This window comes from Zonotrichia leucophrys, chromosome 17 (genome assembly GCF_028769735.1).
Source record: "Zonotrichia leucophrys gambelii isolate GWCS_2022_RI chromosome 17, RI_Zleu_2.0, whole genome shotgun sequence".
NCBI classification, from domain to species: Eukaryota; Metazoa; Chordata; class Aves; order Passeriformes; family Passerellidae; genus Zonotrichia; species Zonotrichia leucophrys.
The window spans coordinates 4,757,010-4,771,779 of NC_088186.1; the positions used below are offsets into that span (position 1 = coordinate 4,757,010).

At 45.6% G+C, this 14,770-nt stretch overlaps 1 protein-coding gene across 2 annotated transcripts in view; it reads right to left on the bottom strand.

The window, feature by feature from the left end:
- The window catches only part of ABL1 (ABL proto-oncogene 1, non-receptor tyrosine kinase), an 84,176-nt gene that overhangs the window by 19,224 nt on the left and 50,182 nt on the right, over window positions 1-14,770 (bottom strand). Inside the window, exons 1-3 of one of the 2 annotated variants that reach the window (XM_064727540.1) lie at window positions 12,799-12,948; window positions 3,882-4,055; window positions 2,348-2,643 (exon numbers count right to left, since the gene is read on the bottom strand). In XM_064727540.1, the coding sequence (XP_064583610.1) occupies window positions 2,348-2,643; window positions 3,882-4,055; window positions 12,799-12,883 (555 nt within the window). In that variant the 5' untranslated portion in view covers window positions 12,884-12,948. Of the gene's footprint in view, window positions 1-2,347; window positions 2,644-3,881; window positions 4,056-12,798; window positions 12,949-14,770 lie in introns of those variants that run through there. The other variant, XM_064727539.1, reaches the window with a different exon arrangement.

Consider the following 14,770-nt stretch of genomic DNA (forward strand, 5'->3'; position numbering starts at 1 on the left):
AAGAAAAAAATTCCCAGAGGAATTTTTTGAAGTCGGCCAATGCATTCAATATAATTTGTACTAAAATGAAGATGTACAAACCTCTGATCTCTCTAGTCCCTTCAATTTTCTCCCAGGAAACAGTCTGGGTAAGGCTTTGCAATGCAGGACACAGCAGTGAGCTGAGCAGCAGCTGCTCCACATGTTCCTCTAATACCTCTTTCTCCTGGAGCGTGTTCTGTCAGGCACAGGATATGATCCCACCAAAGCCATTCATCCTTACTGCACCACTGGGAGACATTAAATTCCCTGGACAGGCTGACTAATGATCCAGCAGGCTGGGAGAGCCCCAGGTGCTCAGGGCAGTGAAGGTAAGAGCTTTCCTCCAGCACAGCCATGATCTGCTGCAAAGCTGGTAATAAATAGAGTGCGACACGAGCAGCTCAGAGCAGGACCTGCTCCAGCAGCCTCCATCCTGCAGAGGGATAAACAGGGATATTGGCTCTTTCTCCTCCCAGCTCCTCAGCTCTGACAGCCAGGGACAGGGTGCTGGAAGAGCACAGTGTCCCCAGCCCAGCAGCACATCTGCCGCTGAGATGTCGCAATTCACTGCCCGGCTCGTTAACGCAAATTGAAAGCGATGAGCTTTAACAGGCCAGGCTGCAAACTGCAGCTCATGATGCATGGCCATGGCAAACTGCCCCTTCTGCAGGGATGCTGGCACTTGGCACAGCAGCAGGAGCACTCTGGCTACCTCTGTGCTTGATCCTGCAATGCCCAAAAGCCACAGGTCTCGGTCACTGCTGCTGCTCAGTTTTGTATTTCCAACCACCACGAGCTGCAGATCTGCTTTAGTGAGTTGTTCCAACCTTTGTTTTGCTTTTTCTCAGAAACACCAATGTAAGCAACTTTGTGGAAAATGAACAGTTAACCTGGCTAACACAGACCTGAATGGATTACTGGAGCTCTGCAGAACTGTTTTTCTGGGATAAAACAGCTCTGCTGGGATGAAAGCCTTCATATGCCAAACTCTATTACAGCTCAAATGGAGAACATGTGCTATCTCCTCATGGACACATGCTCATTTACACCAACCCAAGGAGCCTTCAGTTCAAAACGTTCACATGTGAGCACTGCTCATCTGCCAGCATCTATGGGAATAGAAGGAATATCCACTACAGGGACAGGAGGAGGAATAATATTCCAGATTGCCATACAGTCCTTCAAGTATGCTGCATGTCAGCACTTCACAGAGCTGATGCTGACCACAGAGAGCGTCTACATGGGAGGGAGAAGGAAGAATCAAAATGCCATGAGTTGGAAATATGCTGCCTTAAATGACATGGTCAGAATTGTCTCAATTACAACCCAATTGTTAAAGCAGACAAAAAGTAAAATCTGGTTATCTTATCCAAGGTTTTAGAGTGTTGAGTCCGATAAATAGGACACAGGGTACTGGTTCCCTGTATTTTCATACTAAAGATTTTGCTGTCACCTTTGCTGTAAGAAGAGTAAAGGTCTCATAGGACAAAGGAAAATTTGGCACAGTGGGCTGCTACTATACTTAATTACTTTTGGTTTTTTTCTTTTGAGGAAATTTAATGGTACAGAATCTGTCATCTATTAGATGCTGGCAAGAAGAGCCTCAGCAGCCATGCTCCAGACCCACACTTCAACTTCTGCACAGGATCTAAAGAGACACTGCTTAAAATAGATTTGTTAAAAAACAACATTTTCCAAATTCCAATGCCAGTGGAAATGTTTTCATGAAATCAAAACAAAAACCTGTGGAAAACTACACTTTTATGCTAACATTTTTCTGCAGCATCCACAAAGCACAGCATTGCACCACTGCTACAGCACACAACAATCTAGGGGAAAAATGAAGGAACTGGGGACAAAGCCCATATAAAAGTGAAAGTGCCTACCCGTCTCCAATGATCACGCTGAAATACTGTAGAGAAATCAAAACAGTAGTTAAAAATACTGCAGAATACCTCAGAAAGCATTCTGTCCCTAATATTTACAGGATTATTAGCAACAGGCACTGACTTTTCTAATTTGATAGTCAGGGATTATCTTTTGAACATCAGGGATAAGAATTCTCAAGGTGTCAATAAAATTATGTATTAGATTCTGCTCTGATCTAACTCTACTATTTTCTCCCTTAAAGAAAGGGATAAAATGTTTCTGGATTATATAGTATTCTACAGGAACAGAACTGTTTTGTCCCAGCCACATCAGAATCTCACAGTTTACTGTACTAACTACAGACCACGAGTCCTGCAACCAGAACTCAGAACTGCTCAGTTCCATTGCTACAGCTCCACCAAATACCCCGGCGAGGTTTGCAGAGCCTGGAGCTCACCTTGCCATCGGAGGCAGTGTTGATCCTGTAGTGGTAGACCCTGCCCTCGTAGCGCAGGGAGATGGATCTCTGCCCGGGGCTGCTCTCGCTCTCCCGCACCAGGAAGCTGCCGTTGATGCCGCTGCTCAGCAGGTACTCGGCGGCGTTGCGCGACACCGGCCCGTGGTACCACGAGTGCTTCTCCAAGCTGTTCACCGGCGTGATGTAATTGCTGGGCACCCAGCCCTGCCCGTTCTTGGTCTGAGCCTCACACCACTCCCCATTGTGATTGTAGCCCAGCACACGGAGCTTTTCACCTTGGGGAAGAGAAATGGATTTATGTAGCAGGCTCCGAGCTCGCTAGGGCCCCGTGGAGGGCTGAGGTGCAAAGATAGGAATTGCCAAGTCATGATGGCTCTCAGACCCCAACTTATCTCTCTGTAACCCCATAAGGTCACTTTCCCTTAACCCCTACTACTGGACAAGTTTATACCCTATAAAAAGGGGCTGTTTTAGCCCATTCTGGTTTAGAAGAGCCATCGCTGGAAACCTTCACAGACCCCTCAATAAAACCATCGCTGTGGAACCTCAGGACGTTTTCTTCTCCTCTCTCACATCTGCTTCCCAACTAGCCTGGGCACCTGAGCAAGCAAAAAGCTGGAATCCTAAGAGAGCTGATAATCACTAAAGAGCTGATATCCCTTGGGCTTGCTAAGGTAGCCAGGGGCTGAGAGTGGCCTGGGGACTCGGACACACTGTCCCCATGAAGGACTGAGCTATTCTGCCCTTGCTGCCTGTTTAGGGGCAAATTAGCCCAGCAGAGAGTCGGGATTAGATTTAGACATGGTGAGCCTGGGAGTTGAAGACAAAGATAAGTTCTTTCTGCCTAGCAGATCATTAAATAATCTCCTATAAGAATAGGTATCTGACTCAGCAGGGAGCATGTGTTTCTCTTCAAGCTTGAGTGGAGCTCTCCAAGCCAAATAAAGTCACATGCTTCAGATTTTTAGGCTCTCCTGCAGTTCTGCACCAGCTCCAATACTGCTCGAGTTTAAGAAATGAATCCAGCAAATTTTATTTGAACTGAGCTGGCTTCTTGGAGCTAGGAAAGAACTGGAGTGGATAAACAATTAAAAAATAATTTTAATTAGGAAGGTAAGTAGATGTGACTTGGAGTACATACAGTGTTTTCTTTCTCAATCCTTCTGGTCTTTATATCTGTACAGTCATTTTTCATACAGGGACTGTGTTTTGGAGAACTGTGAAAATAAGAGGCCAGCCTCCAAAATCAGCTTAGTTTAATTTCTCAGTTCAAATTCTTGATCCTAACGGAGAATTTAGTTTTGACAGTTTCTTGCCCAATGCAATAAAAAAAAGACAGTTATAACCTTTAAAAAGGTCATGACTTTGTGAAATATTTGTATTTGTTTAAGATGATTTCCCACAGTAAAAAAAAATTCCACAGGGTTTGGTGTAAAACTTAATTATTTCACAGCGACCTTCCTCCCTACACCTTCTCCCACACTCCCAGTGGAATTCTGGCCAGTGACCTTACCTTTAGTTATGCTGAGAGTGTTGTCCCCACTCGCCACAAAATCATACAGTGCAACAAAGAGATGGGGGTCATTTTCACTGGGGCAGGAGAGGAGGTTTTCCTTGGAGTTCCAGCGAGCTGCTTCGCTCAGACCCTGCGGCTCAAAGTCTGACACTACCGGTCTCTGAAGGGCTTCTGCAGGAGAAAGAGGGAGAGAAAGGAAAAAGCAGGTTCATTTTGGCTGATAAAAGCCATCTGGCCAACCCACACACTCTGACTTTCTAAGCTGCATTGTTTCATGACACGTGTGCTCCTCGTGCGTCAGAGGGCAGATATGGACGGTGGCTCAGTGCAGATCTCCTGCCACATGGGCAGGACACTCCTGTCCCAGAGCTGTCCCCCAGCTCCTGCCTCTCAGGAAATGCAGGAAAGGGAAAGCCCCTCTCCATCCCCCCAGTAAATGCAGCTCACGTAGGCTGTTTGCTGCCTGTAAATCCTTTGGCTCACACCTAACTGCTGGAATGGTTAGATTTGAAAACAAACCCAAGACCTTTAAAAGGTAAATCCCTTAATTATCCTATAAATGAAATGGCTAGAACGTGCAGCAAATGGAGCCAAGCAAGGTGAGATGTATAAGACATGGTATTTAAGAAGGAGTTAGGTCTTTCTGGTCTTCACAGTTTTTTTAATCATTTCTCTTCTTATTTGAGAACAAGGCAGTATTTTTTGTTGCCCTCTCTCCTGCCCATCACTCTCAAACTACAGCAGTGTTGAGCATACTTCTACACTTTTAGGAACCCTGAGACAACTCCAAAGACAGAAATTCCTGAAAACTGAGCTTTACAGGTGAATAAAAACCAACCTCCAAAGATTTTTATACCCTGCAGCACATTAGGCATGTAATATTCAGAAAGTATCAGGCAAGTTCCAATACACCAGGGAATTTTACTGCAGTTGCTCCTGCAAGTCCTTCACTTTGGGGCACAACTGCAGAGTTTGGAGCAGAAATGTTCCAGATAATTGTGCCCCTCACTCTTTAACACGCTACCCCCAGATGTGCTGGCAGCACCAAGCCTGACTGTAGTGGCACAGAGCCAGGACAATAAGTTGTGAAACTCTTGTATTTTGAAGGGTCATTGTCCATCTGGATGAGTTTGCTGAGCGAGGTCACAGAGCTGCACACAAAGCACTGCGTCAGTGTGGCTCTGGGGACAGGAAACACGGCACTGTCACTGCAGCCCCTTGCCCCAGGGACTGCCCTTCATTACAGCATCAGCCCCTGCCTGCTGAGCCCCTCTCTGCACACACAGGGCTCAGGACACAGAGATTCCATGCCAAGTGTTTCCTAGACTGTCAGGTCACCTGGGAGCACAGAACTCTGTTTACACCTGCAATACTCAGTAGCTTTGTGCGGCTGTACAGATGCAATCCTGTCAAAACATGATTTTAACACTACTGTTTGTTTGGCCTGGAAATGGAGTATAAGCTGTGCCAGTAAACCGGTGAAGAACTGAGGCAATTGACATCAGAAAAGGCATGGAAGTTTAGTGTGGACTGGGACATGTCCAAAATATGTTCCCAGTGGAGAAATGATTAAAAAAAAATCCCACCAACCCCCCAAAATTCAACCTACAAATCATAACAACACACATTATTTTCTAATATCATCTTTGATAGTGAAAGTGCAAATAGTAGTGGCCACTATTCACCCAAAGACAATCTGGCATCCTTGATGTGTTGGTCAGGTGACCGCTGGTAAAGGCTCTCTGGGTGGTTGTTTATGTACATGAGTACTACTGTATTTGTTGGAAAAAGTATATGATCTATGTGAGCAAAATAGCAAATACAGACACTGCTGGGCCTGTTTTCACAGCCAAACTGTAACTGCAGGGAGATATATTTCCATAGTGAATCAGAGCAGTTAAATAATTCCACTTTCTAAATGATTCCACAGTCAGAAAAAGTGGGAGTGTGTTGGGGGGTTATTTTAAAGCACCTTGATATCCTGGCTTCCTCTTCATGTGTCCAGCAGGAGAATATATTTTAATAGCCTGGGTTTCCCTCAAGAGTGACAATGAGACAAGAAACAGAAAATCCACTTTGAGAAATTAAGCTACAATCATTTTACCATGAAAACGCTTTGAAGCCCATTAAGCTCCCTTATCAAACACAGGGCACCAGAGTGATGGGAGATACTCCAAGGGGTGAAACCATCACTGAACACCTGGAACAGACAGACAGCAGAGCTGCAAGGGGCAGACACACAGCCTCAGCAAGCAGCAATGCTGTGATGCTCTCCCCCAAAATGGGACAAACCAGCACTCACTGCTCTGTGGGATGGACCATAAACTCTGTTAGGAAGGAAAATGCCTCCCACACGGGCACTAATTCCACAGGAAGGCAGGAAATCCAAGGCAGGCTCCCCTCCAACTCCAGCACATGGCAGCCCAGCGAGGATGGCTCAGGCACAAGCAGGGATGGGGATGTGGGAGCAAAGCCAAGCGCTCCACACAAATCCCTCCCTCATGCCCAGGCCCTGGTGAGGCTGGGACTGACTCACTGCACTGGGATGCCAAGGTATGTGCTTCAGTTCAGCTGTGAGACAACACCATGCCAGTGCCAGCAACACCCACAAGTGTGGTACAGAGCTGGGGAAGGCTGGCTGTGCTCAAGGACATTCCTACAGACACTGACTCAGTGACAACACCTGCAACACCAAGGACCTGCAGGAGCAAGGGCTGTTGAACACACACACACAGGAGAATTTGCTACAGTGGAAAACCACACTGGTCTCCAGTGAAACCAGGGGATGCTCACACCCTCTGTCTCTCCCTCCTGTGCAGCCACAGGCACCCCAACAGAGGCGCTGGCTGTGTGTGAACGTGCTGAGCAGGAGAGCACAATGCGGACATGCCAGACAACTGTTGGGCTGAGTGGAGCTGGTTTTTCCAGAAGTTAGGGACCCCAAGTTAAGAACTGGGGTGGGGAAGGTGGTGAATGAAGCTTGAAGAGTGTCCAGAAAGGGAGGATGAGGCCCTGAGTCAACAGAGAGAAGAGCGTAAAGGGAAGAGCAGAATTGTGGTGACCCGAGTGTAGCAGAAGCTTGATAGACCGTGACAAAACACACTTTTAAAGGTCTGGGCCCCAAGAGGAGACTGTCAGCAGACTGAGGACACAAAACCATGAAGCGAGAGAAGCAGACAGGACATGTCCATCTGGGAGCCACGTCCAGCCGGCTGTCAGCAGCGTTTATCCCTCTGAGCAATTCTCCAGCAAATCTGCCCAGACATTCCAGTCCTCCAGAGCAGGAATAAGACATTGCTGCTCCTACATATTGAGAGTCTTTTTCAACACACAGCTCCTTCACCTCCTACTGCTGGTTTTAACTACAATTTTACAGCTCTGCTGAGATCTTCAGTGGGCCAGGTTCCTCCTAATAAATCAGCCTGGCTGCTGTACCTACAGGAGGCCATCCTGGCACGGTGATGGGGCAGGAAGCGAGCGTAATTCAATCTGTTATCGCTGGGCTGTCCTTCCTTCCACACATCCACTTTGTCTTGTGCTGCATCCCAGCAAGGCAGCAATTTATTACTCTGCTCTGGATAACACCTGGGTTCCTGATGGTGTTCCTAAAACAGCACTGTAATTCAGTTCTCCACTAAGATCAACTAAATGATGACACTTAAAGCGGTGCCAACTTTGAAATAAGACAACAGCAGCTTGTATTTTGAGGCATTAGCCATAAGAATGTCATCATTTCCTCCCTAAATTTTTTTCCCAGAAGGTATTTATGCTTGCACACTAAAAGATTTCATAAGTGTAACTATCTCCTACTCATTACTGTTCATACGAAGCCATGAATCATGGTTAGGGGCTGTGTGAGAACTTCTGAGTATGAACAATTCTGGTCGAGATGAACGCAAGCAAATTTCCTTCACAATGCAAGGGAAGGGCTGGCAAACAGGCAGGAGCAGAGAATTACACTTGGCTCCTCCAGAGCTGACTGCGAGGCAGTCCCGAGGGAAGGAGGAGACCTCCTGTCTCCCTACAAAACAAACATCCTGTGGGCTTACAAACTGTGCTGGCATTTTTTCCACAAGGTTTGTAGAGCAAGGGAGTGCAGAACACATCAAGTAATCTCTTTGGAGGCACAGCACATGCCACCTAAGCCTTCTCCTTTCCCTACATTCCCCTTTTCCCCCGGAAGAAATGATGATAAATAGCAATGCAGATTTAATACTTCCAAATGTTTCCCACTCTGAGCACATATGATGGAGCAGCTGCCTCTCTGTCTCAGTATTGTTCCTTAGTGGCCCTCACAGATTCCTATGCATGATGGAATATGGATTTAAATATAAAATTAAAGAACCTGTAAAGCAGATCTTTCCAAAAAGAAGGAGGGACTCGTGTTTTATTTCAGACTCATCCCTCCAGTGAGATCAGGCTCAGCCTCTGCTGTGACCCTGTGCACAGCCCAGGCCACAGACCCTTCTGCAGCAATGGCAATTGATGGTTTTCCTGCTCTTGGCTGATATTTGGAAAGTTCACCTTCTTAGAGCCAGCATGAGGATAAATACCACTTTTTAACCATTGTGTTTTTATACACAGAGAAGAAGTAGTGCAGAAACTGAGCCAGCCCCACTCCCCTGAGCTGGGCCACTCCTCCAAGAGATGATTCCATAATTTCGGGGGTTTTAATGTCATTTTTTGTTTTGTTGGTTTGTTTGTGGGTTGTTTTGCTGGGTTTTTCATCAAGTTCACTCTCACACAGACTTGTAGGCTCTACCTGAACTCATTCACTGAGTTTATTCCATTTATAACCCCTTAGTGACATGGCAAACATCATCTTTCTGCAGCCAGCTAATCACAGCTGTAAATGGATGGAGTTGAACACTGGGTATGGCAGAAATCTGAACTTTACTCCCAAATCTGCCACTGAGTTCTGCCTGACCTTAGACAATAATATCTGGGAGAGGAAGAATAAAGAGTAACTAGATTCAAGTGAACTTCAGTGACACTTCAGTATTTCTGACAACTTCACTTTTATAGCTTTTGGTTTTGTTTCCTTCCTGGAGGAGCAGAAGTAGGAAAGTCTGCCTGATTCTGAGCCCTGGGGCAGGGAAAGCACCAAGCAAGAATCATCAAGATTTATTGTTCTATTCCCTGTTTCACTAAGCAGCCCCACAGACTGCTCAGGGAAGGACTGACGTGTCTGTGGATGATCAGTCTCAGGTCTCAAACCTGTTACAACTTTTCCTGTGAAATGATAATCCTTTCCCTCACCACATCCCACAGGAAACTGTAGCAAGCACCATCAACCAGATTTTTGAACAAATAAGAACCACTGGAAGGAGCACACCACAAAGAAGCCACTGCAAAGCCAGAAATGTGGATAACAGCAAGAACTCTAGTGAGTGGTGGTAGATGAGAGGCCAAGAGGTGAGGAGCAAAAAACAGCCAAGGAAGAGAGGAAATACAGAAGGGAGGCAGCAATTCCAGGTTAATGCATTTGCTCTCCCAAGCAGGGGCAGATGATTTTGCTCTCCCAGTGACATTGGGGCAGACGAGTCACTGTGCTGCCAATTTAGGCCTGGCCTAATGTGTGCCCAAATGCATGACAAAAATCCCTCTCCAGGAACAGGGCAATGGGTACAGGCTGCTGCTCCTCCCCAGGCTTGTCTACTCTAGCTGTAACAAGACATGCTAAAAGAAATAAATTAGAAAAAAAAGTCAGTCTGACAGCTGGCAGAACAGGAGTCTTTTCAGTTAAAAAAAAAAAGGATTTTACTACTGTCCCCAAAATGTTTTTTTTCCTAAAGTTCACAGAGAACACTGACAGGTTTTAAACAAGGCTTTTGCCTCTCAGTGGTAGAGCCAAGCCCAAAAAGGCAGCAAGACTATTCCAGCCCTATTTGGGACATGGACACATTCTGTTTTCCTGATCAGATTGGCAGCAGTACTCGCTGTGCCTCTTCCCTTCTACTCTTTACCCTTTCTTGGTGTGAAGTGGGTGAGGAATTATTCACTTTGGCAAAGGCAGACAGGAGAAAGCAGACGAGAGAAATTCAAATCTGTCACATTTTAAAATAATATTTACTAGTGGGAACAGAAACGAGGGCAAAGAAACGCCCAGCTCACACATCGATATGAAAACTCAGTCATTGTCAGAACCAGTTTGAGCGTATTTTTGATCAAGTTAAAAGAAGATTTCAGCTTTTTTCAGGAAGGACAGTCTGCCCTTGCACAGCAGCGCACAGCCATGGGCCACAGCACCTGCCAGCCCTCCACACCACACACAGAGCATCCCCAAACAACCCTCGTTCCTGCAAACCAACAGAGCATAAAAGCCTCTCAGAAGGGACCACCGTGAAAAGAAAACCACATTTCTGATTACTTGGTCAAAGGACACGTACACCTACACACGTGCCTGACACCAAATCAGCCTCACAGCAAATCCAAACTCAGCACAATATTCTCCAGAAGTGTGTTTGAAAATACAACAAATAGACTTGACTTTGTTACATCCCATGCTATTCATCAACCAAGAACTGAATTATTTCTGTTAACATACAAAAATAAGGAATATAAATACATACAAAAATAAGGAATTAAGTAAAATTTATTCTATCCTCCTGGCTGCAACTGGTTTTCCAAGCACCTAATGAAACTTTCAGCCTTTAAGCAGTTATGTTTAAGGTTTCTCATCTATTACAGTAAAGAAACTTTCAGCTTTTCATACAACTAAAATAACAGCTGAGTTAAATCCTCCAATTATATCACCATCATCTCATTAATTCTTTCTTTCAGAGGCTGAAGGATGTGCATGGAAATGGACTGGCCATCACAGGCTGTTCACAGGGATCCAGGAGCAATGATCCAGAGTTTCTGACCCTTGACACAACCCTGCCCCCTTCTCATGATCTGCCAAGCTTAAAATAACAAATCCATATGTAAAAACTTGTCACATTCTTAAGGGCAACACAAGCAAATGGATTTCGCTTGTGCTCTTGGAATTCAGGAGTTTGGGACAAGCCACCACCGCTCTTTTGGAGGAGTCCTCAACAATGATTTCAACCTCACAATAATGTTTATAAGAAAGCTGCCCAGGAAGACACTCAGCTTTAGAAAGGTGTAACTGAAAATGCTGATTTTTTTAAACTTCTTTTTCCTCAGATGAGTATCTCACCCTGCTCTCCAGGAGCTCCCCAATCAATTATGGGGGTTCTGGGCTATGTCCTGACTGCCACATTAAGGTTGCAGTTGCCACATTTGTACACCTTTAACATCAGCTCTGAGACTGGCTTTGGGTTTGCCCCATGATGAGCTGAGAAGTGAGACTGAGCTACTCTGAAATTGAGTAAAAGTCGTTTCAATATGCATTTCCCATTCCATCATAAAAAACAAATATACAACCACAGTCTCAGGGAAGCAGGAGGTGGAAATACTCCAATATTAATTGTGTCCAACGTTCTTAACTCGCACTGCCTATACAGCCAAGTCAAACTATGCTCTAATCCTATTATGAAACTGCATTGCAAATTTGGGGAGGGGGGGAGTGGCTGTAAGGAACACAAAAGAGAAAACTTGCAAGAAAGAGTCAGGGCAACACCCTTGTAACATCATCCCTCAGCATTCATTTCTGCAGAGGGAAATGAGGCCCCAGATGCTCTGCCTGCTCTCCCAGGGCTGTGTTGAAAGATCCAGCAGCACAGACAGGAGGCCCAGCACAGCTTGGGGCTCCTTCTCCACACACACCCTGAGCAACACCAGAGGGAACACAGACACAGGCTTTGTAAACTTAAAACGTCGCAGAAGAATTCAGTCACATAAAGACATCAAAATTATTCATGCATCTGCCCACCATTTGGTTTCTGAAACTTTAAATAAGCAGAAAAAGTCCTCTGGACAAAATTCTTTGATTTTAGAGAACAGAAAAAATTCCTCAGAGTCACTGAATGTATCCAATAAATACAGACTCTCGATCCAAAACTTCTTCAAGCGAGTTTGCCACCAGCAGCCATTTGTAGATTTTGAGATTCCTAACCTATGAATTTCCGAGGGCCGTTTCTGCAGCGAATATTTGAGAGTTGAGCAACAGCGACTTGCGATAGGCCCCTGGAAATCAGCTGCTGCCTTCCGTGCCTCTGATTTGATGAGTTAGCACGGTCCTCCTGGCAGGAGGATTATTTTTACTGAAACAACATCCAGCAACACAAAAGAAGTTGAAGGAGCCTGTGGGATGGACACAGCCCTGGGAGCGCAGGGAAGGAGGGACCACAAGGCTGGTCCAGGCACGGTGTGAAGCCACGGCAGGGTGAAAATCTTGCTTGAGGTCACACCAAGCAAGACCTCAGCCCAAAGTCCCCCCTTGGAAAGCCCAAGCTTTCCATCCAAACCAGTTGACTCCATATGTTTAACATCCCGCTGTCTGCAAGTAACCACGGGTGTGACTCAAAAATCACTTTTTAAAAGCAAACACGCAGGAAAATTCAGTTAAACGAATGCCTGTGGAAAGCACACTAAGAAGGGGGATAACCAAAATTGACTAATGTGTTACGTATTAACACATGCTGAAAATATTTTACCGATGGACTCATCTAAATTTTCTTGAGTATGGCGTTAGGTTTTTTCACGTCCAAAATAAGGAAGATTCCCCCCCAGGGAAAAAAAAAAAATAAAGCTGAGTCCTGAAGATAGGGATTTGTTTATGGGCTCGGCAATAAGATCACTTGACATTTTACAACCATAAATGGTAGAGCCGCGCTCCCTCTGTAACTGCATTAATGAAAGGCACCTGGGTCCGACACCGCTGGTTCTTCACCCTGGCTCGGGAAAACCCAGCCCGAACGTGGCCAGCTCCAAACATCCCCCAAACCTGGCCCCAGCTTAAAAACGAGGGACAAAACTCTGTCCGGGATGGTGGGATCGGGGTACTCACCTTCCAGGTAGCAGCTGGAGGAGGAGGAAAGCCCCTTCTTCGATTTGCAACCCACCAATTTCAAGCAAATCTCCAACATTTTCATTTGTTAGAGTTTGGCTTCGGCTGTTCTGTTTTCCCTTCCCCCCCTCTCCTCCAGCTTCTTTTCTATGTGGAATTATCCGTTAGAAGTCTTTAAAAAAAAAAAAAAAAAAAAAAGTCTAAAAAGATCCCGGTAAAAGTCTAAAAAAAGTCTAAAACAACATATCCAGGAGAAGCCTGAAACAAAATATCCAGGAAAACTCGACGAAATCCAGCGCTCCGAAAAGCATTACAAGGGCGAGCCCGAGAGGCGGAAAATGCAGGGGCCCCGCACCTCCTCTCCCGGGGAGTTAACTCCAGCCATCTTCCCTCCTTCCCAACTCTTTTGGCGGGAGAGAGAGGAAAGGAGGCGGGGAATGGAGTGGGGGAAGAATAAAAGAAAAAAAAAAAAAAAAAGAATAAAAGCAGTAAGAACTAAAAAAAAAAAAAAAGAAAAAAGCGCAGCCAACTAAGTTGGGCAGAGTGAGCGGTGCCGGCCGTGCGCGGCAGCCGGCGGGCGCTGCTGGGGCTCGGCTGCCAACAAAGGGCCCCTCACTCCGCCGCCGCCGGCCTCCATGACATCAGGCGTGCAGCAACGCCCTCGCTCCTTAACCTCCTCCTGCCTGCAACTCTCCCAGCGCCCAGGAGGCCGAGGGGGAAACCAGCAGGTCTGGGGAAGAGGGGGAAAGGCGGGGTGCTGGAGCTCCGTGCCGCCAGGGGAGCCTCCAAAGCGCGTCACTCCACAGCGCGTTCCGGGGCTGCTCCAACAGCGGCGAGCCCGGAGCGATGCCCACGGTAACCCGGCACACAAACGGCGGGGGAGCCGCAGCTCCTGCCTGCCATCCTGTCCTGGCATCTCTGCGCTCATTACAGGCACAGGGATTCAGGTTCATGCGCTTACTGCTGCTCCTCCGGCACAAGGGCACAAAAGTTTTCACTCTCACACTATCTACTGTTCTTTTTCCCGGCATGTTTCTCAAGGCTGCACACCAATTAATGCTCTCTGCTTATGTATTTTTTTATAATTGTTTTCTGGCATTATTGTGTGTGTCCCATTTAAACAAATATAATTTTTGTTTATACATAAAACATATATAAATATATTTTTATATTATATATAATATATAAATAAATATATATTATATATAATATATTTTATATCTATATATAAACATATATTAATTTATTTTTATACTTATATTTGCATATATTTTTATATATTTGTACATAGATATAGTAGATATAGTCTACCTACCTATCTCTCTCTCTAAAGGAGATAGCATATTGGGTATGTATGCAACTGCATTATTTCCACTCAAAAATCCCTTTTCACCTCCCAAAGCTCGAGGTGCTCTTGCTGCTTGAAGCAAGAGGTGCTCAAGGGTGCAGAACACAGAGTTTGGGGAAACGGCCTGGGAAGCTGATCTGGGCACAAATCACCCCACAACGTGTGGAGCCCTTGGTGTGTCACACACAGAGTCAACAGATCAGCAAATCTTCATTTTTTGTCCCTGAAAACTTGCCTTCACATCTGACAGTTTATTTTGGCAAGGTTTCTGACTAGCGCTTGTGCTCTTTTGCCCTCCATGGTTTTCAAACATTGAATACTTTAGGGGAAACTCTGCATGCTTCCAGCATCTGAGGTCTGTGCCTCCGAAACAGCAAACATTGCTCAGACTCTTTAAACATTATTTTACAGCATCACTTTGCCCCGGTCTTCTGATCCATGGGGTAAAAACATGAAAGATAGCTGGGAAAAAAAATCCTTGATCTCTCAACCCATACTGAACTGCAATAAGAGCATTTGTTTTTGGTTTTTTTTTTTTTTAAATACCACAAGTCACATTTCTAGCAAAGAAATAACACTAAGGACAGTGTGATGTTTACAGTGTTTTCACCTTTTTCTCAGAAA